The 24,914-nt window shown below is 45.3% G+C and overlaps 1 protein-coding gene across 1 annotated transcript; it reads right to left on the minus strand.

Annotated features, from left to right (window-relative positions):
* Positions 1-6,623: 6,623 nt before the first annotated feature.
* On the minus strand, positions 6,624-24,392 carry LOC310953913 (coiled-coil domain-containing protein 172-like; the record flags this gene model as incomplete). Its single annotated transcript, XM_083923178.1, has 8 exons — positions 6,624-6,659; positions 6,914-7,001; positions 13,459-13,561; positions 15,300-15,401; positions 16,943-17,108; positions 18,593-18,709; positions 21,521-21,606; positions 24,314-24,392. 8 exons carry the CDS (start codon positions 24,390-24,392, stop codon positions 6,624-6,626), a joined length of 777 nt encoding a protein of 258 aa, XP_083779304.1.
* Between the last annotated feature and the right edge of the window lie 522 nt (positions 24,393-24,914).

Below are 24,914 nucleotides of genomic sequence, written 5' to 3' on the forward strand. Positions count from 1 at the left end.
ATCAAACAGTTTAATATGTTCATCTGAAATGTGTAGATCCTAAGAAAGGTTGGGTGTTTTATTCATTATGTGTGTGTGTGTGTGTGTGTGTGTGTGCAGTCCTGTCCTCTGCGGCTAAAGATGAAACTTCACCTCAGAACTGCAACTCAGGAGTCTTGGAGCTTCTATCAGCTCATCTCAAGGTAAATTAGAAATGTTAAAAGCTGTAACACACACATATATACATATATATAGTAGAGTATATACATATACTGATGGTGGTGGTGCCTGCTGCCGTGGTCCTGCATGGCGCTTCCTGCTGCTGTTATCACTGTTACTCATATAAACTATCATTAGTAATAGAAACACCATCAGTGGTGTGTCTCGCTGTGTCGTAGCTGCTATTACTCATCATTGATCATATTTACCACCATAATTATTATCATTTTCATATTCTATCACCTTAGCTGTGCTTGTTTCTACTGTTCTGCTGCATTAACTGCCATAACATATGAGTCATATTCACTTTACTATAGATGTTATTAGTTACTGTTACTCTTTGGTTGCTTGCGTCTCTGGAAGTGTGTCTGTCTTTGTCTCTCTCTGTCCATCTGTCCGTCTGTTCTCTCTCTCTCTTTCCTTCTCTTCCTCTCTCCGGTGCAGACAGATGTGCGTCCTCCACAGAGCTGGGTCTGTCTGACGTTCCTGTCTGTTATAGTGAAGGTTTTCAACGCCACCGTACTCTACGGGGGAATTGTTGGGTCTCTGTAAATCATAAATAAGTCATAGAGTGTGGTCTTTACCTACTCTGTAAAGTGTCCTGAGATCACTTTGGTTATGATTTGGCACTATAAATAAAACTGAATTGAATTGAATTGAATATACATACTACATAAATATAGCTCAAATTCATTTATCCGAGTCATGGGGTGGGTGATAGTTTCCATTTAACACATGCTCTCTACACCCTACTACACTGGGTGAGGAACAAATCAAGAGCTGTGCCTGCTGTGGACCAACAGGTGGCGGTAGAGTGCGGTGAAAGCCTCTTGTCTGCATGGAGCACAGAGCAGACAGCTGCACTGATTGTGTCCATGAGGAATCTGACTGACGCTCTGCACAAACACCAGCTGAACGGTAGGAGGGCGTGTGTGTGTGTGTGTGTGTGTGTGGGTGACCAGTTTTATTTTAGACCATTGGTTTCATGTTGGAATGAAGCTCTGATAGGCGTCAACGTGATACAGAGAAAGGTTTGGGGGTAGGGGAACATAACTGACATCTCTCATCTCATCTCATCTTCAGCCTCTTATCCGGGGTCAGGTCTCAGGGGCAGCAGCTTAAGCAGGGGACCCCAAACTTCCCTTTACCGGGCCACATTAACCAGCTCTAACTGGGGGATCCTGAGGCGTTCCCAGGCCAGTGTGGAGATCTAATCTCTCCACCTGGTCCTGGGTCTTCCCCGAGGCCTCCTCCCAGCTGGACGTGCCTGGAACACCTCCCTAGGGAGGCGCTCAGGGTTCATCCAGACCAGATGATCCTGAACCACCTCAACTGGCTCCTTTCAACGCAAAGGAGCAGCGGCTCTACTCCGAGTTCCTCACGGATGCTGAACTTCTCCCCCTAACATAACTTACATACTTTTATTCTTTTTATTTTCTATATTTCTAGTTTTAAATGTTCATGTGTGAGGAAGATTTAAGTATTCCCCCTTAATTAATAGTAAAAGTCTTTGGACTTATGGAGCAATATGTTTCTTATAGCACCTCAAGAAACTGCTCACAACTCAGTAAATGCAGCTTTTTCATGGTATGAACAGTTAATACGAGGCTTTTACTTTGAAATATCTCCAAATTAAAACCGTAAAAACCTTGATTTTGTGTTTGTCCAGAAAGAAAGTCTTATTATATTTATTATTTAGCTCTTTGAATGCATTTAACGTGAATATTATATTCTAAAATGAAGCAATTGAATCAGTTCAGGCATTAAAAGACTACATTAAAAACATTGTTTATAAGAACCGCGACACTTAAGTGAACACATGTTGTCCTCTACTTTAATTCCCTCCTCAGTCACAACAAAGTCTTGAGCTGGAAGGAACAAAGTACACTGCGGTTTCTACGGCGATGACTTTTATAAAGTGCTCCCAGAGAGCGGCGTACCACATTCATCTCATTTGTCAAAGCACTTGAAGCTGAAGCTGAATTAAGTGAACTGTACGTGACAAACAGAAGGATTGCTCTCTGCTGAAGACGCTCTCCTCTGTGATTAAGATTAAATGTTGTGCTGTACGTTCTTGCAGCGGAGTAATTGCTGAAGTGGCTTTTTTTGTATAAGCCTGAAAATGTACTGAATAAAAGACGGTCGGTGCCGTGTAGGCTGCAGAAACAATATCGCAATGGTGGGGAATGTTCTATGTTCCTCATTTCATAAATACTCCAGGTAGGAAATGAGTCCTGACCCCAAGTGAAGGAGTTCAAGTACCTCGGGATCTTGTTCACGAGTGAGGGGACGATGGAGCGTGAGTTTGGCCGGAGAATCGGAGCAGCGGGGGCGGTGCTGCAGTCGCTCTACCGCACCGTTGTGATGAAAAGAGAGCTGAGGAAGGCAAAGCTCTGGATCTACCTCAGTCCTGGTTCCTACCCTCACCTGTGGTCATGAAAGCTGGGTCAGGACCCAAAGAACCAGGTCCAGGTCCAAGCATGTGAAATGTGTTTCCTCAGGAGGGGGTCTGGAGTCTCCCTTAGAGAGAGGGGGAGAAGTTCAGCATCCGTGAGGAACTCGGAGTAGAGCCGCTGCTCCTTTGCGTTGAAAGGAGCCAGTTGAGGTGGTTCAGGATCATCTAGTAAGGATGCCCCCTGGGCGCCTCCCTAGGGAGGTGCTCCAGGCACGTCCAGCTGGGAGGAGGCCTTGGGGAAGACCCAAGACCAGGTGGAGAGATTAGATCTCCACACTGGCCTGGGAACGCCTCAGGATCCCCCAGTTAGAGCTGGTTAATGTGGCCCGGGAAAGGGAAGTTTGGGGTCCCCTGCTAAAGCTGCTGCCCCCGAGACCCGACCCCGGATAAGAGGCTGAAGATGAGATGAGATTTCATAAATAAGTGGTGGCATGGTGGATCGGTGGTTGGCGCTGTCGCTTCACAGCAAGAGGGTCCCTGGTTCGAAGCCTGGCTGGGGCCCTTCTGTGTAGAGTTAGCATGTTGTCCCCGTGTCTGCGTGGGTTTTCTCCGGGTTCTCCGGTTTCCTCCCACAGTCCAAAGACGTGCAGGTGTTCGGTTCATCGATGACTCTAAATCACCCGTAGGTGTGAATGGTTGTCTGTCTCTGTTCGTCTCTATGTGTCCTGTGATAGACTGGCGTCCTGTCCAGGGTGGACCCCGCCTCACGCCAGATGTCAGCTGGGATCAGCTCCAGCCCCCCCGCAAACCCGACAGGGACAAGAGGTAGAAGATGAATGGATGGATGGATTTATTAAATACGCTTGTTTTTTTACAGAATGCAAAGGTGCTGAGCCAAAGCGATGCCCCGACCCCCAAGTCCCTGACAATGGAGGGTTGGCATGTGTCACAGTCGCCAACAAGCGCTACTGCAAACCTCTGTGCAACCATGTAGGTGGCTCATACGGTTTTACTTACATTTGTAATAAAGTGGCAGATAGTTCTGGGAGAAACGTGTAATCTGAGCCTTCCTTCACAGGGTTACGATTTCAGTTTCCTCAGGCTGAGTCGTGTGTACGAGGAGTGCAGCGAGCAGACCGGGTATAAATGGCTGACCCAGTTCGTGGGAGGAAACAGGCTGGCTGTGTGCGACGGTGAGGCGGTTTATCAACTCTTTTTAAGACTTAATGAAAGCAGGAACACAATTACACACATCCAGCACTCTTCAAATACTCTTGATTTCTTGAGTGCAGTTGTTACGTTCTCATATGTCTGAAACCGCCTGGATAAGAACACGTTTTATATCTGTACACTGAACTTGACCTAAACTTCCCTCCTCTCCGTCTCCAGAAGCCCGAGGTGGACGTTCAGGAGCACAGACGGCGTATTTCCCTGCAGATCAGGACTGCCTGACAACCAAGAGCAACAGCACACTACAGAGCAACATCATCGCAGTTTTAAGCAGCGAGCTGAAAACTAAAGGCATACAGGGAGAGCCAGAGTCCGCCTGTCTTGTATGTGGATGACCACGAGATAGAAACCAGTGTGAACAAGAACGCATGCGTCCGACTGCTGTGCTGTGAAAGTCCCTTTAAGTTGCACTGAGAAATAAAGCTTAACTTTGCAAGTAAAGTCTTTATCTGATTCAACTTAATGTGTTCCAGAGCCTGAATGCTTTGTCTCCATTTCTGCACACTAAAGTAAGAAAGCAGTGCCTTTTTCCCTCCACTCTTCGTAACAAACATAACTACGAAATGTAAAGCGCTGTAATCTGTGTTTGTATTCTACGTATTCAAATCAGGGGACCTAGAATAACGCGCACTCACACTGTCCTTCCGCACCAGGCCAAAACAGGTTTTACAGGTAAAGCCTAGTGCGTTTGACCAGTGTGAGTGCACCCGCTCCACGCATAACTGCGGCGAGCTGGCCGTCCACGGCCCGTCTGAGAAAGGTGGGCTTTTGTAAAGCACGTTTGCACATGTACGAGCACGAGCGTGTGCACGTGTACGAGCACGAGGCCTACGGCGGTTCTGAGGTCATTTCCTGTGCGCCTGTTGGGACGCAGAAAAAAGAAGGAGGGACCATGCGCGGACATTTCAAACAATGGCGGTGAAAGGTTCACGTTGGTGTGATGCGGAGGTGGAGTGTTTACTGCAGATTTGGTCGATGAAAAGATTCAAAAACAGTCGACAAGACGCACAAAAACTCAGAGGTCTACGGAAAGATCTGGAAACAAAGCCACGCATCGCCATGACGTCATCAATGCGTGTGACGTGTTACGGCGTGATGACGTATAGGCAGCAAGAAGCATTCTCCGAGGCCCAGGTAGTGTGAGTACAAACGGGCCTGGAGGGGGGGACAAGGACCCTAAAGCCCGGGGCGCGGTGCGGAAGGACAGTGTGAGTGCGCCCTGAGTGTGTGTGGACTCGACACCTTTTTAGCTTCTGAATCTTCCCTAAAAAGATTTCTTTACTTCTGGTTTTAGGCCGTGAAGGAACAAATGATTGCTTCTCCTTGGGCACGACCCGCTCCTGTTTACAGGCATGAAACCGGGTCAGGGGTGAAAGAGGTGAGAAGGATTGGGCGGAAAAGCTTTCTCAGACGGTTTACACAGTGATATATGAATAGACCCAATCACAAGGTTTGTTTACTCCCAGAAGAACTCCAGGTAAAAAATAACAACCTGCGTAACGTACGGATCAGTCAGCAGCACCGAGGAACAGGAAGTGGATATACTCTCCTCTCATTCACCGAAGATGTTTGTTTGTTGCCTTCACATCTCATAAACAACAACCCTGGTCGTTAGTTCGACCTGTGGTGAGATTTTGAGTTTGTGGAGCCGTATTTGTTTTTATCAAAGACACAAAACATCACAGAACGGCAGAAACATCGGATAAAGACCACTGTTTTATTTTTAATGTCACAGTTACGGCACAAACACCAGCTGTCTTTCCAGAGGTGATTTGTGATTGTTCGTGCGGCATCACGCGGATGCTGCCTACAGCCACAGTCTTAGAGTGAAATGTACACTCACACATGTGTGTCCGTATACTTTTCACCAGTCAGTGTTCATTTAAACCAGCCAGGCCACTTCAACACTGACCCTGTTTTTAATAATTTGTTCTTAATTCAACGTCAGTCACTGAATCCAAAACAACCAAAGGCTCTAAATGATCTATTCTTCAGATTCGCCTTCGACTTTAAAACACTGTTGTTATTTTAGGTCAGTGTTGCACTTTGTCCACCAGAGGGCAGCATCCACTCACTTTTCACACACCACCTTTATTTACCAGCAACGACACACACACGTTGTTCACAGTGTGTGTGTGTGCAGGTGTTGAACACACACTCTCTTGTGCAAATACATTAAAACAACTAGCTGAAGGTAGAAACAGACGTGCACATTTTATTTTATTTATTTTAGAACCAAAGAGTAAAAAAAAGAGAAAATGTTGAGGAAAAAGTATCAGTTTTACTTCTGTATCTGTGTTTTGATGTGTGTCAGGAGTCAACAGAGGCATTTTGTGACGCGTGTGTGTGTGTGTGTACTGACTGAGGTCACACACACACACACACACACACACACACACACACACACACACACACACACGCACACACATATAGTCTTGTGCAAATAAATTTGAACTAAGAAGCAATAATTCTCATTTAAACAACGAGCTGAAGGTAGAAACAGACGTGCACATTTTATTTTAAGACAGTGACATTTTGTGACGCGTGTGTGTGTGTACTGACTGAGGTCACACACACACACGCACACACACACACACACACACACACACAGAGGATGGAATTTGCTCTTTTCATGTAACTTTGAAAGTAAATACTAAAGAGCATTCTGTTTATTATCTTGCTCTATTTGTCCCTTCCTGACTTCCTGTCTCTTCATATTCACCTGTGTTTGTTTAACACACAAGAGAAAATCAGTGAACCGATACCCCGTGTGTACTCCTGTATCCTCACTGTGTCGGACCTAATGCCGCTCGCCGCCCTGGCTGCTGTCCAGCTTCTGCTAATAGAAAAACAGAACGTAGATAAAGGCGTACAAAGAAGCCAGTGGAGAATGAGCATGAATATGAACATGAATGGGGTTTGAACTTCCTTTCTCTTTGGTAACATTTTAATCAAATCAATCATAACGTTCTGCACCAAAGCTGTGTCTGAAAGGTTTTTCTATCCTGGTCGGATAAGCACGACTGTTTCCCACCTAAAATAAACTTTATCCGCCTTAATGAAAGACCTGTTCATTACACAACGACTTACCGCCTTGAGGAAGTGTATCTCGGAGCTGAGCGCCTCTCGCAGCAGCTCCAGCTCTCCTTCTTTATGCGTCTCCAGCTCCTTCCTCAGCCTGGGGAACAAGAAAAAGCTCCTGTCAGCGTCACGTTTAACACTTCCACTTTAAACCTGTTGGTGTGTTCTTTGGGTTTTACGACACAGAAAATCAAAACTGCATAAAACTGAAACCGATTTTTCACGCGTAGAAAAACAGAAACTCTCGAGTTTTTGTATGTTTTGGTTTTACTGTGTCATTGCTGGACAGACTCTGGACCTGGGCATGAGTGGACATGTACTGTTTTGACTTTCACAGCAGCCAAATGTACGAGGTGTTTGACAGTAGAGTTAATATTCTGCATCATTTGTTGTGAGTAAGACAGAAAACAGGAAACAGGGACTTCATGATGTTGACTGGGATCTTTGTGATGAACCTGCTGACTCCAGTTCAATTCAATTTTATTTGTAGTGTCAAATCATAACAAAAGTTATCTCAGGGCACTTAACAGAGTAGGTAAAGACCACACTCTATGACTTAGACCATGGGTGTCAAAGTCAAGGCCCGCGGGCCAGATCCAGCCTCTGAGAATGAATGATCTCGGCCCCCAGGATGATATTTGATTAGTATTAGAACCGGCCCGCACGCCACAGCCGCCTGCTGGTGTTTTTCACGCACCAAAACTACATTACCCACCATGCAACGGTAGCCCGCAAACTCACTGCAACGCCGCAAGTGGGCCGCCTCAGCTTCATTATTCATCAGCATTCAGGGCAGATGTCAACTTTCAGCCCCCCCCCCCCCCCCCCCCCCAATAACGGCTAAAGGGAAGGTGGACGATGAGAACAGCGTGTTTCAAGCACATGTTCACAAAGCTGTGCATCTTTATCTTGATGTTAAGGAACACATTTGATTTTCTGTGTGTTAGGTCTTGGTTCAATATGTTATATAAAATCATTTTAATATGTTTTAATAAATATTGAACCAGTCCGGCCCCTCTGCTTGTAGCAAATTTGTTTTTTTGGCCCTCTGATGTATTTGACTTTGACATCCCTGACTTAGACCCGACAATTCCCCCGTAGAGTACGGTGGCGTTGAAAACCTTCACTATAACAGACAGGAACGTCAGACAGACCCAGCTCTGTGGAGGACGCACATCTGTCTGCACCGGAGAGAGGAAGAGAAGGAGAGAGAGAGAGAAAAGACGGACAGATGGACAGAGAGAGACACACTCCCAGTAACTGTAATAATATCTATAGTAATGTGAATATGATTTATATGTTATGGCAGTTAATACAGCAGAATCAGCCAGGCCGAGGCGACTGCAGGAGGGGAGGAGTTACGGGGCGGCTCTGTTCATGCAGGCGCTTTCTGAAATAACACTGTGCGTGAAACAATGACACAGCACATAATGCGAACAGTGGGAACAGTGAGTTTCCTGCAGTCCTGCTCTAACAAGCTGCAGTGTACAAAGGTTCCTGTTACTGTGGATGTGATACAGAAGGTCCCAGGGGACAAATCACTGAGCACAGAGTGAACTGAAACACATTAGATTGAAATGAGGATGTTTAGGTGTTTAAACAATCAAAGTTCATTTAAACTCAACCTTATTTTAAATACAGAACCTGACTGTTTCATCGTTAAATAAACTATAAACAGTTTATCATAAATGGGACAGCTCCAAAACACACGGAGCAGTACGCTGACGTATGAACTTTAAGGAAACACCGCAGGAGACACTTCTGTCCCTTTGTCACAAACTAAAACAATCCACTTCTTTAAAGAGTCAGCAAAGTGAATAATTTACACTGTTATTTCACAGATGTACATAAAATCGCATTACTTAGTCGAGTTTGCCTCTGGAGAAAGTATTGGACCTGTGTCCGCGTGACTTGACGCCTCAGCTGTAATTGAACCGTAACGGCAGGTGTTTGAAGGATCTATAGTGAGCGACGCGTGAATCTGAGACAGGCTTCCTCCATCTTTCCTTTATTGGAAGTTATCTCATCTCATCTCATCTTCAGCCTCTTATCCGGGGTCGGGTCTCGGGGGCAGCAGCTTTAGCAGGGGATCCCAAACTTCCCTTTCCCGGGATACATTAACCAGCTCTAACTGGGGGATCCTGAGGCGTTCCCAGGCCAGTGTGGAGATCTAATCTCTCCACCTGGTCCTGGGTCTTCCCCGAGGCCTCCTCCCAGCTGGACGTGCCTGGAACACCTCCCTAGGGAGGCGCCCAGGGTTCATCCTTACCAGATGATCCTGAACCACCTCAACTGGCTCCTTTCAACACAAAGGAGCAGCGGCTCTACTCAGAGTTCCTCACGGATGCTGAACTTCTCCCCCTCTCTCTAAGGGAGACTCCAGCTCCCCTCCTGAGGAAACACATTTCACACGCTTGGACCCGCGACCTGGTTCTTTGGGTCATGACCTGGACCTGGTTCTTTGGGTCCTGACCCAGCTTTCATGAACACAGGTGAGGGTAGGAACCAGGATTGACCGGTAGATCCAGAGCTTTGCCTTCCTCAGCTCTCTTTTGGTCACAACGGTGCGGTAGAGCGACTGCAGCTCCGCCCCCGCTGCTCCGATTCTCCGGCCAAACTCACGCTCCATCGTCCCCTCACTCGTGAACATGATCCCGAGGTACTTGAACTCCTTCACTTGGGGTAAGGATTCATTCCCTACCTATTACCTACCTATTGGAAGTTAATGAAAGAATAAAACACAGAGCTAAAATTGCATTTCCACACGCTGAAAACCCAACAGCAGCTCCTCTGAGGAACTCACACACTGTCTTTTTTTAAACAGAACGATGTTTCCGGGTTTGGATATCTGCGTTCCTGCTGTTTAATGTGAGATTTCTTCAGTGCAACAACGTCCTCAAATGAGCCTTCGCAAATAATGCAGCAGTAATATATCAGTGCAGAAAATCTGACACATCAAAAACCACATGCAACTCCTGAATCATCGACCCCCAGCTGAACACTTCAGGTATCCTTATATTCTGCCGTGTGACAGTGAACGATGTACACCGGCGGCCGCCCTGTTCTGCACACTGAACACTTTTTAAATGACTGGAGCACTCATTCAAATTGACGTGCATTCAATTTCCAACAATCGATAAGCTGAGAGTTAAATATGCGTTTTAAAGAGATGCTGCACCGGCTGAAGACGCGATTGATGGGTTCACTTCAGAATGGATGAGAATGACTGAGAGGAGGCCTCCCCCCCTCCAAAGCCACATCTTCAGCACTTCCTGCGGCTAATCAGCTCAGGGCGGTAATGAAGGACCTACTATGTTTAATGAGGCCGGTGGATGAGCAGGACATGCTACACACATACATGATTTAAGGTGGTGCTGGGAGACGGAGGGGGCTCCGAAGTAGGCATGAACATGATGACAGTGAAGGACATCCTAATAACAGGCACGGCAGACATCTTTCATTACATACTGGGAAAGAAAATGTGCCCTTGTGGTTGATACTATACTTTCTTTTAGTATCTAGCTACTTTCTTTTTAAGACCCTTTCCAAACATGTTAAAACATACTTTGAGATCACTCACATTGGCAGGACACTAACTCACATTTACTAAATGTTGAGTGTAAAATAGCAGAACTAAAGAGTCTTAGTTTGAGATACGTCATGTGTGTTCAGTGTGTGTGTGTGTGTGTGTGTGTCGATAACGATATATATCCAGATATATGTTGCATGTTTTCTGGTACTTATAACCCCGCGATGTAGTTTAACACCCCGCGTAAAGAGACCTTGGCATAAAGGGACCTCCGCATTACATGATCATGGTCAGTCGTGCGTCGGTGAGTAGCTAACAGTTGTCTCGTTCATTCATTCATTCATCTTCAGCCTCTTGTCCCTGTCGGGGTCACGGGGGGCTGGAGCCGATCCCAGCTGACATCGGGCGTGAGGCGGGGTCCACCCTGGACAGGACGCCAGTCTATCACAGGACACATAGAGACGAACAGAGACAGACAACCATTCACACCTACGGGTGATTTAGAGTCATCAATGAACCGAACACCTGCACGTCTTTGGACTGTGGGAGGAACCCGGAGAACCCGGAGAAAACCCACGCAGACACGGGGAGAACATGGAAACTCCACACAGAAGGGCCCCAGCCGGGATTCGAACCAGGATCCCTCTCGCTGTGAGGCGACAGTGCTAAGCGTCTTGTTCAGATGATGTCAAATCCAGCAGGCTTCTTTAAATAAACTACGCAGAATGCAACGATTATGACCTCTTAGGACAAAGCTACAAAATCTAAAACCTCGCCAATTTGTGAAGGGCCTTAAATGTTGCTCGATTGATTGATCGACCATTTTAAGACCCCGCCGATACCCTGAATCCATGAAATGTTGATTTAAACAGTGAATATGTACTGTGCACCTCATCATCCAGATAGGGTTGAGGATCTGTCAATCCCTGCACATCCATAAAGTCGTATCGTAGAGAAGACATTAACCAAAGTAGTGGCATCAGCAATAACAAGGGCCCTTCCTTCCTGGAACAGTATTGATTTCCAGTCTTTAATTAAATAAAGAAAGCCTCTTTGTGCAAAAACACGCTGGACACATGTTTCAATACAGGAGGTCCTCTATTCATATTCTACGGCTAGTTGATATTCCACTGTGACGAGCAGACTCTTACAAGAGTCGCTGTTGGTGCACATAGTATTTGTGTTTCTCTCACATTCTCCCACTCGACGTCAAAGGTGCAGCTTTAAAACATGTAGATGTATTGCTGTATGATAAACTGCTTTTAAATGACGCTGTCTAGCTCACTGACAGATTTGAGGTTTGACATATTGTTCATTGGGTCACATGCTGCTCTTCTTCACAGTAACGATGCCTGACCATGAAGGAGAATCTTAATGAATGAGTCCATACAGAGGGGTCACTCAATGCTTTTGTAAGTATGTAAATTAATCATGCTATGCTATGGACTTCAAGGTCAACAGATCTACAGATTTAAGTTACTTATAAAGATACTAACATGCCTTCTCTAGCAAGGCCAGGCCCAGTGTAGCTTAGCCTGTATGGGCCCTGGACCCTTGATGCCCTGTACGTACACGGCTCTGTTTGTCCTACAGAGTGTCTTCTTAGGCGCGGTCGCACATTTTGGGCTCAACTTTGTCCACAATGTCCTACATGCGAAGATGACCACATGTATGGCGTGTATACCCCGTTGGCTGATGATTGATGGGATCATCAAGAGAAGAGAAACCCTCCAAATAAAACCTTGCAAGAAATAAAATCAAGGGAACAAGGAACAGGATGGCGAGTGTGCAGTAAAGATTAAGAACAGTAAAATGAACAATAAGTCCCGATCACTGTCACAAGTTAAGAGGAAAAACACAACCATATATATATATATATATATATATATATATATATATAAATATATATATAAATATATATATATATATATATATAAATATATATATAAATATATATATATATATATATTTCTCGTGGTGCACTGGTGTCAGACCGGCCCTCAGAATCAGTCGATATGCAGGTTCAGGTATAAGGAAGAGGGAAAAAGCCCTGGCAGCTGAAGCTCTTCACGTTACAGTACAACCATTTTGAGTGTGCATTAGATGTCTCTCACACACACACACACACACACACACACACACACACACACACACACACACACACACACACACACACACACACACACACACACACACACACACACACACACACACACACACACACACACACACACACACACACACACACACTGTATTTCTTCAATGCAATCTGCACCAATCACATTAGCCTCTGTTTGTCTTTTTTCTCCATTTGTTGACTGAATGAAATACACTGCAGATCAAAGCCTTAATTAAGCCAAATGGTCTTAACGTTGTGTTATTTACACTTGCAGATTTGGACCGGAGCCAGCCGGATACGGCGAGAGAGAGACACTCACACAGAGCGGGGCCCGCCGCTCCGTTCAGCACTTCTCACCGTATGATGCAGTTCTGCTCGTCACGGATAACACCTTCTATCTAATGAGCCGGCGCGCTGCTGCGTCGTATCGTCTCCTTAACGCTGTGATTCTCTCCTTGTCCTTTTAATGTGCGTTTAGCAAAACTCGTGTGACAACTGGTTTTGTATCCGTTACTAAAGGAAACCACAGAGGCCTGGTGGGGAGATGACAGCGGAGCCTACTGACGAGCCTCACAAGACAGAAACACGCTCCACTAATTAAACATCACAGCTGCTCACTCAGAAATACTTAAAATATCAGGAAGCTCAAAGGAAACCTCTGTGAATTATCTTTTTTATGAGCCACTAAATATCACAATGCTGTGTTTACTCTTCCCTTTGTTCTACCTTTGTGTTCTGTTTGCCTTGATTTCCCCGCAGCAGTTACTGTTTCACTCTTTTGTGTCTCATACGGATTATTTTTCTGTGACATAATGTAATTGGAAGCAAATCAGGTTGTGTGTTACTGTGCTTGCGTGTCCAAACGTATAAAGCGCTCCCTGCATCCAGACAGTTGCTGCCACTCACCTCAGACAGGTGCTGTCAGTGAGGGGTTTCTGACTGACACACAGGCTCTCCGCCCGCAGAGCTTCTGTCGCTGCTTCGGCCTCACGCAACTGCTGATCCAGGCCTGCAGGCAAGAATAACAAGTGACACGCGACATGATGTCCCTCAGAGACACAGACAAACAGGTGCGTTGGTAAAACATTTGCTGAGGTGGCCGAGACAATGGGATGAAGTCTGGTTTACACAGCACTGCCACCACCATCACCACCCTCACCACCACCATAACCTCGGGACGTTCTCACAGGGATCACTCTGGACCTCCTGGAGAGGCCTGTTATGGTCTTGAACAGGACTTGATTTGCGCTGTACTCTGTTTTGACTTGGACTCGACTGGACCTGGTCTTGCACAGGGTTCCCACCTTGTTAAGAAATAATTTTCCAGCACCTTTCCGAGACTGCACTTCTCAAAAATGGTCATAATTTACCGTAAGTATTGACAAATTTAATCTGCTCTGGTACATAAAGAAGTCAAAAAGATGGCTACGAGTCCGTTCCGCCCCCAGATTGAACAACATGGGAGCAGAAATGAAAAGGGAGCGTTCCTGTAACCTAGTTTTAACCCTCCTGTTGTCCTCATTTCCTGTATACACCCTGTGTCCATCTTCTTCTTCTGATACATCCTCCACTTCCTCTTCTGAATCACAGTTGTCTCGCTCTAGAGCCTCTTCAGCGTTGTAACGCACACTCACGACTTCAGCACAGACAGAGTTCAGGGCCCTGTCGTCTGCAGCACCTTTATAATCTCTGCAGTCTGCGATAACACCTGTGTGTTGTTTACGTCTGCTACTGTCTCGTTCACGTCTGCTACTCATTGATCTGAGACTGATCAAAGGCACAGCAGTCCCGCGAGAAGACCCCATGATCTGTCTTGTTACGTCTGCTTCTGATTAAAACAACTCAAACATTGTAACATTCAGTGGTTTGTAAATAACTCTGTGACCTTGAGTTCAACTCTTTGTGTCTCACGGGTCATTTTGACCCCAGGACGACCTTTGTACCTTTTTTTTGTAGCTCACATGGAAATGTGAATGAAAGCAACATTTCACTTTTTCTACTGTTGGTGCCGATCGAGGAAAAGTCATAAAATTTCAAGTTAAAAAAATATCGTTAAGGGGATTTTTTTTTGGTTTTTAACACAGTGGCGGCTCATTTTGACCCGAGGACAACAGGAGGGTTAAATACGTGATATGAGGGGCTAAAACGTAATTCAGATTTTCCAGGACATCATATATTATTTCCAGGATATTGGGACATTTTATTTAATATCCAGGTGTTTCCATGACTGGGAAACTGGTCTTTCCAGGATGCATGAGGACCCTGATGGACTTGACCTGACTGGATTAAGCTGGTCTAGACTACAGCCCTGCATAAAGCTGCATCTGTACTGGATGGTTTTCAGGTAAGAATGCATGTTTTATTGTGAGTAAAGCTCCTTTAACTCAGATTTACACAGTGAAACTAATAATTCACACCATCAGGGACATGCCGTCCAACCTCGTCATGAAGCCAGAGAAACTTTATGTTCAACATCTGGGCTCAAGATACCGCACACCTGTCTTAGCTGCGCAGTGACTTCTCACAAACAAAGAGCTGACTCTGCTGCAGATCTCATTTCTAGATAGACTCTTTTTCTCTTGTTTTGATTTCTGTCAAACAGAAGTCGTTTAAAATAAGCAAAAGCAAAAACTGTCGGCGGCGTGGATGAAACAACAGAGGGGGCTTGCGGAGCGTGTTGAGTGTTGCAGGAAAAGCAATCCGTCAGAGCCACATGATCTAACATGAAACGAACGTTTGGTATTCACCTTTATGGACGTTCTCCAGGCCCTGCAGCTTGAGCTGGAGCGCTCTCTTCTCCTCCTGCATGGAGCTTATGTGGCTGTTCCTGCGGCTCATCAGCTCCATCTCTGATTGTGGATGGAGAAGAGAGCAATCCCACTTAGGCTTGGTGGTAAAAATCAAGATGGGGGCTGAGCTTGACATTGAATTCATACTGCCCGATGAAAGAAAGCGTTTTATTTTCAAGAGAATGCAGTGTGGGCGATTTTTCAGATTCACTTTAACTGTACGGATCAGAGAGCGCTGTTACTTTGAGCCCAGATTTAATACATAATACGAAGACACTGTTCCTCACTGATGGGGGATGTATCCTCCAGGAGGTGCGGCGCCAGTTATCCACTGCCGCCCCACCTCCTGGAGAGGTGCCAGTTCATCTCCTGGGCACTGCTGAGGTGCAACTGCTCGGGGCGCTGGTCCTCTGGCAGCCCCCTCGCTCTGACATCTCTCCATTAATTGCATGTATATAGGTCCTGTGTGTGCATGTGTGTGTGTTTCGGGCCTGTGTGTGTGTGTAACCTGAATAATAACAGAGTGAAAAAATTGAATTCCCGTTGCAAGAATAATAAAGTAATTCTTCTTCTTCTACTTCTCTTTAAAGTATTAAAACAATATGATGTGTTGTGCTTGTGTAAACCTTACCAGTGCACTTTATGAACAAATAATCCCTACACAATGTTTGTTATTAAAAAAATCATTCCTACTTTGATGAGACATGTTCTCAAAACATACTTATTTTTGCTAAATCAATTATTTAACACAACCATGAAGGGTGGTGTTTCCCAACCAGCGTGTCATTAGTGCAGCTTAGAGTGTGAGCTGCACAGACTTCAGACATCCAGAGTTTTGTACTTTGTACTTAAGGGCGCACTCACACTGTCCCTCCGCACCGGGCCAAAACAGGTTTTTCGGGTCGAGCCTAGTGCGTTTGACCAGTGTGAGTGCAACCGCTCCACGCATAACTGCGGCCAGCTGGCCGTCCACGGCCCATCTGAGAGAGGTGGGCTTTTGTAGAGCGCGTTTGGACATGTACGAGCACGAGGCCTAAGGCGGTTCTTACGTAATTTATATGCGCCTGTTCAGACATAGAAAAAAGAAGGAGGGACCATGCGCGGACATTTCAAACAATGGCGGTGAAAGGTTCACGTTGGTGTGATGCGGAGGTGGAGTGTTTACTGCAGATTTGGTCGATGAAAAGATTCAAAAACAGTCGACAAGACGCACAAAAACTCAGAGGTCTATGGAAAGATCTGGAAACAAAGCGTATGGTGATGACGTATGGACAGCAAGAGGCATTCTCCGAGGCCCAGGTAGTGTGAGTACAAACGGGCCTGGAGGGGGGGACAAGGACCCTAAAGCCCGGGGCACGGTGCGGAAGGACAGTGTGAGTGCGCCCTAAGTGTGTAGGCTGGTTTGTTGGGACACAAAGGTGCACGAGTCCTGGACTAAACTGACTCGAACATTAAACTATTCAGTTAATCCAGGACTGGTTTTAAGGTGTGCTAACTCAGCATTATCTGACTTTATAAAAGACTTAAAGGTGTTTTTTCCACAATCGGTTCTAGCCTTTGTCGTGTCCAGATATGGTGCAGATGGACATTCCTTTAATGACCTTTGTACAGCGCCTCCACCTCCCTCTCCAGGTCCAGGATCTCAGCGTGGGTTTGGCTCTGGAACACAACGTCTCTGTTCCCTCGCAGACTGAAGTCACTGTTGAACCTTGAGATCTCCCGGAGGAAGTTTTCCTCGTCTTCTTTGGACTCCCACTTTATCTTGGCCTGGTATGAAAAGACAGATCATGGGGAATGCTTCCAACAACAACACGGATACAGATGCTTGTGATGCTACAGTACGACCTCAACAACATCTGCTACTGCACGACCTGATACGATCTGGATGAATCTTTACAGTGAAGTCAAGAGCTTACAGTAATATTCTGCTTTTGTGCAATATTTTACAAACTAACTATGGATTGTTCAGAAAAGTTATACACACACTCATTGTATCGCTGCAAATAACACTTATTTACATTAATCTGTGGATCGTTTTCTCGATCAGTCGTTTCGTTGTTCGTCTATAAAATAGTTAAAATGTGGATCGTGAAGATGACGTCCTCAAACGTGAGATATTCAGTTCACGGTCACAGAGGAGGAAATTAACCAGAAAATATTAACAGTTAAGAAGCTGGAAACAGAGGATTTTGACTTTTGTTCATAAAAAATGTCTCAAATAGTTGACAGCTAATCAGAGATAGAGAGATAGATAGAGAGATAGAGATAGAGGGAGAGATAGATAGATAGATAGATAGATAGATAGAGAGAGATAGATAGAGAGATAGATAGATAGATAAATAGAGAGAGAGAGGGAGCGAGGGAGAGAGAGAGAGGGAGAGAGAGAGAGGGAGCGATAGATAGAAAGATAGAGATAGACAGATAGAGAGGGGGGGGAGAGATAGATAGAGAGAGAGATAGATAGAAAGATAGATAGATAGATGGATAGATAGATAGATAGAGAGAGAGGGGGGAGAGATAGATAGAGAGATAGAGAGATAGAGAGAGAGAGAGGGGGAGAGATAGATAGAGATAGATAGAAAGATAGATAGAGAGATAGAGAGAGAGAGGGGGGAGAGATAGATAGAGAGATAGATAGAAAGATAGATAGATAGATAGAGAGAGAGAGGGGAGAGATAGATAGAGATAGATAGAAAGATAGATAGAGAGATATAGAGAGATAGAGAGAGAGAGAGGGGGAGAGATAGATAGAGATAGATAGAAAGATAGATAGATAGAGAGATAAATAGATAGAGATAGATAGATAGATAGATAGAGATAGATAGATAGAGAGATAAATAGATAGAGATAGATAGATAGATAGATAGATAGATAGATAGATAGATAGATAGATGGATAGAGGACTTCCATCCTCTGTGTACGGGGCCCCGGCTCTGCCCGCTGAGCCCCCGCGCCCCGCTGCAGCTCTAACTCATTGGTTCTAAAGAGGATTTGTCAGGAGCTCCTCTATAGACACGTCGTGAATCTTCAGAAAGGTCTTAAACTTTTCTAAAGCTCTGTAACGCAGCAGATACAGCACTGCCGGAGTCGGCCGTTGTGGGTAACGGATCAGAGAGCTTATGTACTAAATAAAGCCCAGAGTCAGTGAGTGTACTCGTGCATAGTTTATACGACACAGGCTGACCAGGTATTCATATTACACATGAGCAACTTGATATGTAATGTAAATATTGATTCAGGCTGGAACCCACCAGACGTTCCCTGAGTTGGCTCTTCTGACGGAGCAGCTCCTCAATTTGCTCCAACATCTGGTCTTCGCATCTCTTCACCAGGTCGTGTTGCAGCCTCATCGCAGACAACTGCTGAGCCTGGGGCGCAGATAGAGGAGTGGGCAGTTCAGACACGCAATGTGACAGACGGACAAAAGGAGAGTGCTGTATGATGTAGAGCAGGGGTCTGTAACCTTTGCTATCAAAAGAGACATTTTGCCCCCTCTTCAACAAGTAAAATTTGTCTGGAGCCGCAAAACATATGTGATCTCACAGCTTATAAAGGTTTGTGTTACTGTTACTGTTGACATTTTATTGCTATTATTGTGCACCGGGCGAGCAAGCTTGTTAGCCACGGTTAGCAACCTACGAGTCTAGCGTGTTGCTGTTGTTGTTATACATCATCACGCCGTAACATGTCACACGCATTGATGACGTCATGGCGATGCGTGACTTCGTTTCCAGATCTTTCCGTAGACCTCTGAGTTTTTGTGCGTCTTGCCGACTGTTTTTGAATCTTTTCATCGACCAAATCTGCAGTTAACACTCCACCTGATGTTGTTAAATGTCCGCGCATGGTCCCTCCTTCTTTTTTCTATGTCCTAACAGGCGCACAGAAATGACCTCAGAACTGCCGTAGGCCTCGTGCTCGTACACGTGCGCACGCTCATGCTCGTACACGTGCAAACCTGCTTTACAAAAGCCCACCTCTCTCAGACGGGCCGTGGACGGCCAGCTGGCCGTAGTTATGCGCGGAGCGGTTGCACTCACACTGGTCAAACGCACTAGGCTTTAGCTGAAAAACCTGTTTTGGTCCGGTGCGGAAGGACAGTGTGAGTGCGCCCTAAGATAACAGGTGTTCTCTTGTCCACTGTCCAAAAAAGACGTTATTTACACGTTGTTTATATATATTTTTGACAAAGCTACAGGGGGCCGCTGAAAAGGGGCTAAAGAGCCGCATGAGGCCCGAGAGCCGCGGGTTGCAGAGCCCTGATGTAGAGGGGGACATGTTAGTAACAGAAGTGACCTTTAAAAACCTTGGTCTCGTCTCTCTATCACACAGCATGAAGAGATAACAGGACGTAAACGAGAAAACTTTGAAAGTGGATGATACGTACTGTATATATATAAATACGCTGCACCCTGAAAGAAAATTGCCAAATTACGTAGGAGGGTAAATTCACGGAGGAGGCTTTTTAAAGATGCCTCAGGCGTAAGAACAGTTTTCAGTCTGTTACTCCCAAAGGAGGAGGTGAGTTTATTGTTTCTTATATGGTGGTGAAGGAGCAGCGGAGCGTTTTCACAGAGCACAATCAGCTTCCAACTTTTCTAAACACTGCAATTATCTTAAGACAGCTCCCATAAACTGAGATGTTACATCAGGAGAGCTGTAAACACACCGCGCTGTAAACACACCCTGCGTATATACGGTCTCTGTGCCGTGGAAACTGTTTCAATATTCCTCTTTGTACGGGGTCAGAAGAGGGATCCGTGTCCCGTGCTCTCACACAGATAATACTCAGACAAACGTCAGCAACCTTAAAGCAAGTAACTCACCCTTCTGATCGGACGTCCACTCACAGGAAGAAGGAAGCAGCACTATTTCTGAGGTGTCAGCGAGCGTGACTTTAATCGACGTCACATCTCACACATGCTAAGAGCTTTCACTAATGTTATCCGGTGGAAATCAGCCATTGATTTTGCACTCGGCACTTGCAATTTGCACCGCTGATGAAATGAATGAGAAAGATTAAGTGTTTTAAATCATAAAGCAGATCAGCTCATCAATACGCCAATATGTGCTCTCCTCTACCTCATGTGTCAGAGCCGGGTGCTGCCTCGAGGTGCGCTGCACTTCTTCCTGTTATTCTTCTTTATTTTGATTTTGTATCTTTCTCTTTACATTTGGCGACAACAAAATAGTCAAATATTAACCGATACTTCACACAGGATGTTGCTGTTCCTTATGCAACAACCATAAGAGACTTACTGTATCTAGAGGCAGAGTTCAAGGTCAAACTAAATGATATGCCACCATGCAAATGAGTCCAGGCCGTGCACAGATATCATGCTCTTCTATAGTAAATCAGTACCAGCATGCAACAGTCGCACACACCACTTATTTGCATTGGCCGACTGGGGCCCTTCTGTGTGGAGTTTGCATGTTCTCCCCGTGTCTGCGTGGGTTTTCTCCGGGTTCTCCGGTTTCCTCCCACAGTCCAAAGACGTGCAGGTGTTCGGTTCATTGATGACTCTAAATCACCCGTAGGTGTGAATGGTTGTCTGTCTCTGTTCGTCTCTATGTGCCCTGTGATAGACTGGCGTCCTGTCCAGGGTGGACCCCGCCTCACGCCCGATGTCAGCTGGGATCGGCTCCAGCCCCTCGCACCCCAGACAGGGACAAGAGGCTGAAGATGAATGAATGAATGAATGTCTGAACAGATTAAAAGCCATCAAAGTGGATTTTGATGGACCTGTACTTCTAAAGCACCTTTCTAGTCTTCTCAGGGTGCTTTCACAGTGTTTGTCACATTCACCCGTTCACACAGACATTCACACTGATGGCGGTGGACATCTACAGACCATCTAATCTAACCATTCACACCACATTCACACACCCATGCGCAGGATGGGGAGCAATTGGGGGTTCAGTGTCTTGCCCAAGGACACTTCGACATGTGGACCGGGGGAGGTGGGGATCAAACCCCCAATCTCTCGAATACAGGACAACCCACCCTCCACTGAGCCACAGTCACCCAAAGTGTATTATAACCTGACGTGTGTCGCTGGGCACCAATAACTCTGGTGGAGGTTTTGACCCGGTTTGCCCCAAACCACCTGTGCAGGTACGCTCTGGATCATGGCGTTCATAACTCTCACATCAGAAACAAACAACGGAGCAGGGCTCACCTTTTGATCCAGCTCCTCGTTGGTCTTCTCATTCTTCTCGGTGGCACTCTTGATCCTCTCATGGCATCTGAGAACGGCTACTTTGACTGAAATATGGATAAATGTGCAGTTAATAACGACCTTTAAGAAATGAGTCATGTTTACCCACTTATGTTAGATTATATGTCACTTTATATCACTTTATATCATCACTGCATCACTTTATGTCACTTTATATCATCACTGCATCACTTTGTATCATACTGTATATACCTACGCTTAACGCCGAGCAGCTGTTGAGCAAGGCACTGAACCCCCAACTGCTCGGGGCGCTGGTCACTGGCAGCCCGCTCGCTCTGACACCTCTCAATCAATTGCATGTATATACAGTGCCTTGCGAAAGTATTCGGCCCCCTTGAACCTTTCAACATTTCGCCACATTTCAGGCTTCAAACATAAAGATATAAAAGTTTAATTTTTTGTCAAGAATCAACAACAAGTAGGACACAATCGTGAAGTGGAACGAAATTTATTGGATACTTTAAACTTTTTTAACAAATAAAAAACTGAAAAGTGGGGCGTGCAATATTATTCGGCCCCTTTACTTTCAGTGCAGCAAACTCACTCCAGAAGTTCAGTGAGGATCTTTGAATGATCCAATGTTGTCCTAAATGACTGATGATGATAAATAGAATGCACCTGTGTGTAATCAAGTCTCCGTATAAATGCACCTGCTCTTTGATAGTCTCAGGGTTCTGTTTAAAGCGCAGAGAGAACCATGAAGACAAAGGAACACACCAGGCAGGTCCGAGATACTGTTGTGGAGAAGTTTAAAGCCGGATTTGGATACAAAAAGATTTCCCAAGCTTTAAACATCTCTAGGAGCACTGTGCAAGCAATTATATTGAAATGGAAGGAGTATCAGACCACTGCAAATCTACCAAGACCCGGCCGTCCCTCCAAACTTTCATCTCAAACAAGGAGAAGACTGATTAGAGATGCAGCCAAGAGGCCCATGATCACTCTGGATGAACTGCAGATAACTACAGCTGAGGTGGGAGAGTCTGTCCATAGGACAACAATCAGTCGTGCACTGCACAAATCTGGCCTTTATGGAAGAGTGGCAAGAAGAAAGCCATTTCTCAAAGATATCCATAAAAAGTCTCGTTTAAAGTTTGCCACAAGCCACCTGGGAGACACACCAAACATGTGGAAGAAGGTGCTCTGGTCAGATGAAACCAAAGTCGAACTTTTTGGCCACAATGCAAAACGATATGTTTGCCGTAAAAGCAACACAGCTCATCACCCTGAACACACCATCCCCACTGTCAAACATGGTGGTGGCAGCATCATGGTTTGGGCCTGCTTTTCTTCAGCACAGACAGGGAAGATGGCTACAATTGATGGGAAGATGGATGGAGCCAAATACAGGACCATTCTGGAAGAAAACCTGTTGGAGTCTGCAAAAGACCTGAGACTGGGACGGAGATTTATCTTCCAACAGGACAATGATCCAAAACATAAAGCCAAATCTACAATGGAATGGTTCACAAATAGACATATCCAGGTGTTAGAATGGCCAAGTCAAAGTCCAGACCTGAATCCAATCGAGAATCTGTGGAAAGAGCTGAAGACTGCTGTTCACAAACGCTCTCCATCCAACCTCACTGAGCTCGAGCTGTTTTGCAAGGAAGAATGGGCAAGAATTCCAGTCTCTCGATGTGCAAAACTGATAGAGACATACCCCAAGCGACTTGCAGCTGTAATTGCAGCAAAAGGTGGCGCTACAAAGTATTAGCGCAAGGGGGCCGAATAATATTGCACGCCCCGCTTTTCAGTTTTTTATTTGTTAAAAAAGTTTAAAGTATCCAATAAATTTCGTTCCACTTCACGATTGTGTCCTACTTGTTGTTGATTCTTGACAAAAAATTACACTTTTATATCTTTATGTTTGAAGCCTGAAATGTGGCGAAATGTTGAAAGGTTCAAGGGGGCCGAATACTTTCGCAAGGCACTGTAGGTCCTGTTTGTGCATGTGTGTGTATTTCGGGCCTGTGTGTGTATGTGTGTGTGTGTGTGTGTGTATCTCGGGCCTGTGTGTGTGTATCTCGGGCCCGTGTGTGTATCTCGGGCCTGTGTGTGTGTATCTCTCGGGCCTGTGTGTGTGTGTGTGTGTGTGTGTGTGTGTATCTTGGGCCTGTGTGTGTGTGTGTGTGTGTGTGTGTATATCTCGGGCCTGTGTGTGTGTGTGTGTGTGTGTACTTTGGGCCTGTGTGTGTGTGTGTGTGTGTGTGTGTGTGTGTGTGTGTGTGTGTCTCTCGGGCCTGTGTGTGTGTGTGTGTGTGTATCTCGGGCCTGTGTGTGTGTGTGTGTGTGTGTATCTCGGGCCTGTGTGTGTGTGTGTGTGTGTGTGTGTGTGTGTGTAACATAAACAGTAATAAAAGAGGGGAAAAATTTAATTTCCCTGTTGCGAGACTAATAAAGGAATTCTTCTTCTTCTTCTTCTTAACCACAATGTCTGTTGCACTCATTTAGTTATTGTCTGATTGATTTGATATTAGCTTTATTATGATGTGATTTATGTTTTTATGCTTATTGTTACTCTGACACTTTCCCATCTTTGTATTAAAACTGCTGTACAATAATTTATAAATAAATAAAGCTTCTTAAACCTTGAATAAATGATATAACTGAGATGTGGGTGAATAAACAGGGAGGTCCCCTGATCCAACTGCTAGCCTAAAGCCTTGTAACTAGTATTTAACTAATATTTAACTAACTTTAAAGCTCAAGTTAAGTTGTTTAGCAACATACCTTCTTTGAATTTCAGTGTCTGTTCAGTCAGCTGTTGCTCAGTCACGAGGATTTGTTGGAAAAGTTTGTCTAAACTCATTTTTAAAGGCAGAAAAATTAAGAAAAACAAATTTAACTGTTATGCTAGCTGTGACTATGATGCTGTGACGTCACTCAGCGCTCAATAACGGCTCCGCTCCGAATCTGGCGAGAGTTGTAGTTATCGCGAGAGTTCGGCGGCCGCGTCACCGTTTAAATGTAATGTAATGGAATCTCCGGCTGCAGCACCGTGAACGGGGCGGGACCTTCTCCGGTTGGTTTATTCTTATTTTACATAATTAATAATACTATTGTTGACACCACAGCAGTTATGAACAGTGTAGCGTTCAGTAGTGACTGCTTTGAGACCGTGGTCCCGACTTTAACACGTGAAACGACAACATAACTGCTGGGAAGTGACCGGTGTTGTGGCTCAGCCCCCGTGGTGTCAACAGGTAGTTTTGATTTGTTATTAACATAAAAATCACGCACAAACATCCTGGTTTACATGTTTTTAACATGCAAAAGCAGCAGGTGCATAAAAGGATGCAGCACAGAGACTCTGCATTACGTAAAATACTCC

This window comes from Echiichthys vipera (genome assembly GCF_963691815.1).
Source record: "Echiichthys vipera genome assembly, chromosome: 11".
In the NCBI taxonomy this organism is placed as follows: Eukaryota; Metazoa; Chordata; class Actinopteri; order Perciformes; family Trachinidae; genus Echiichthys; species Echiichthys vipera.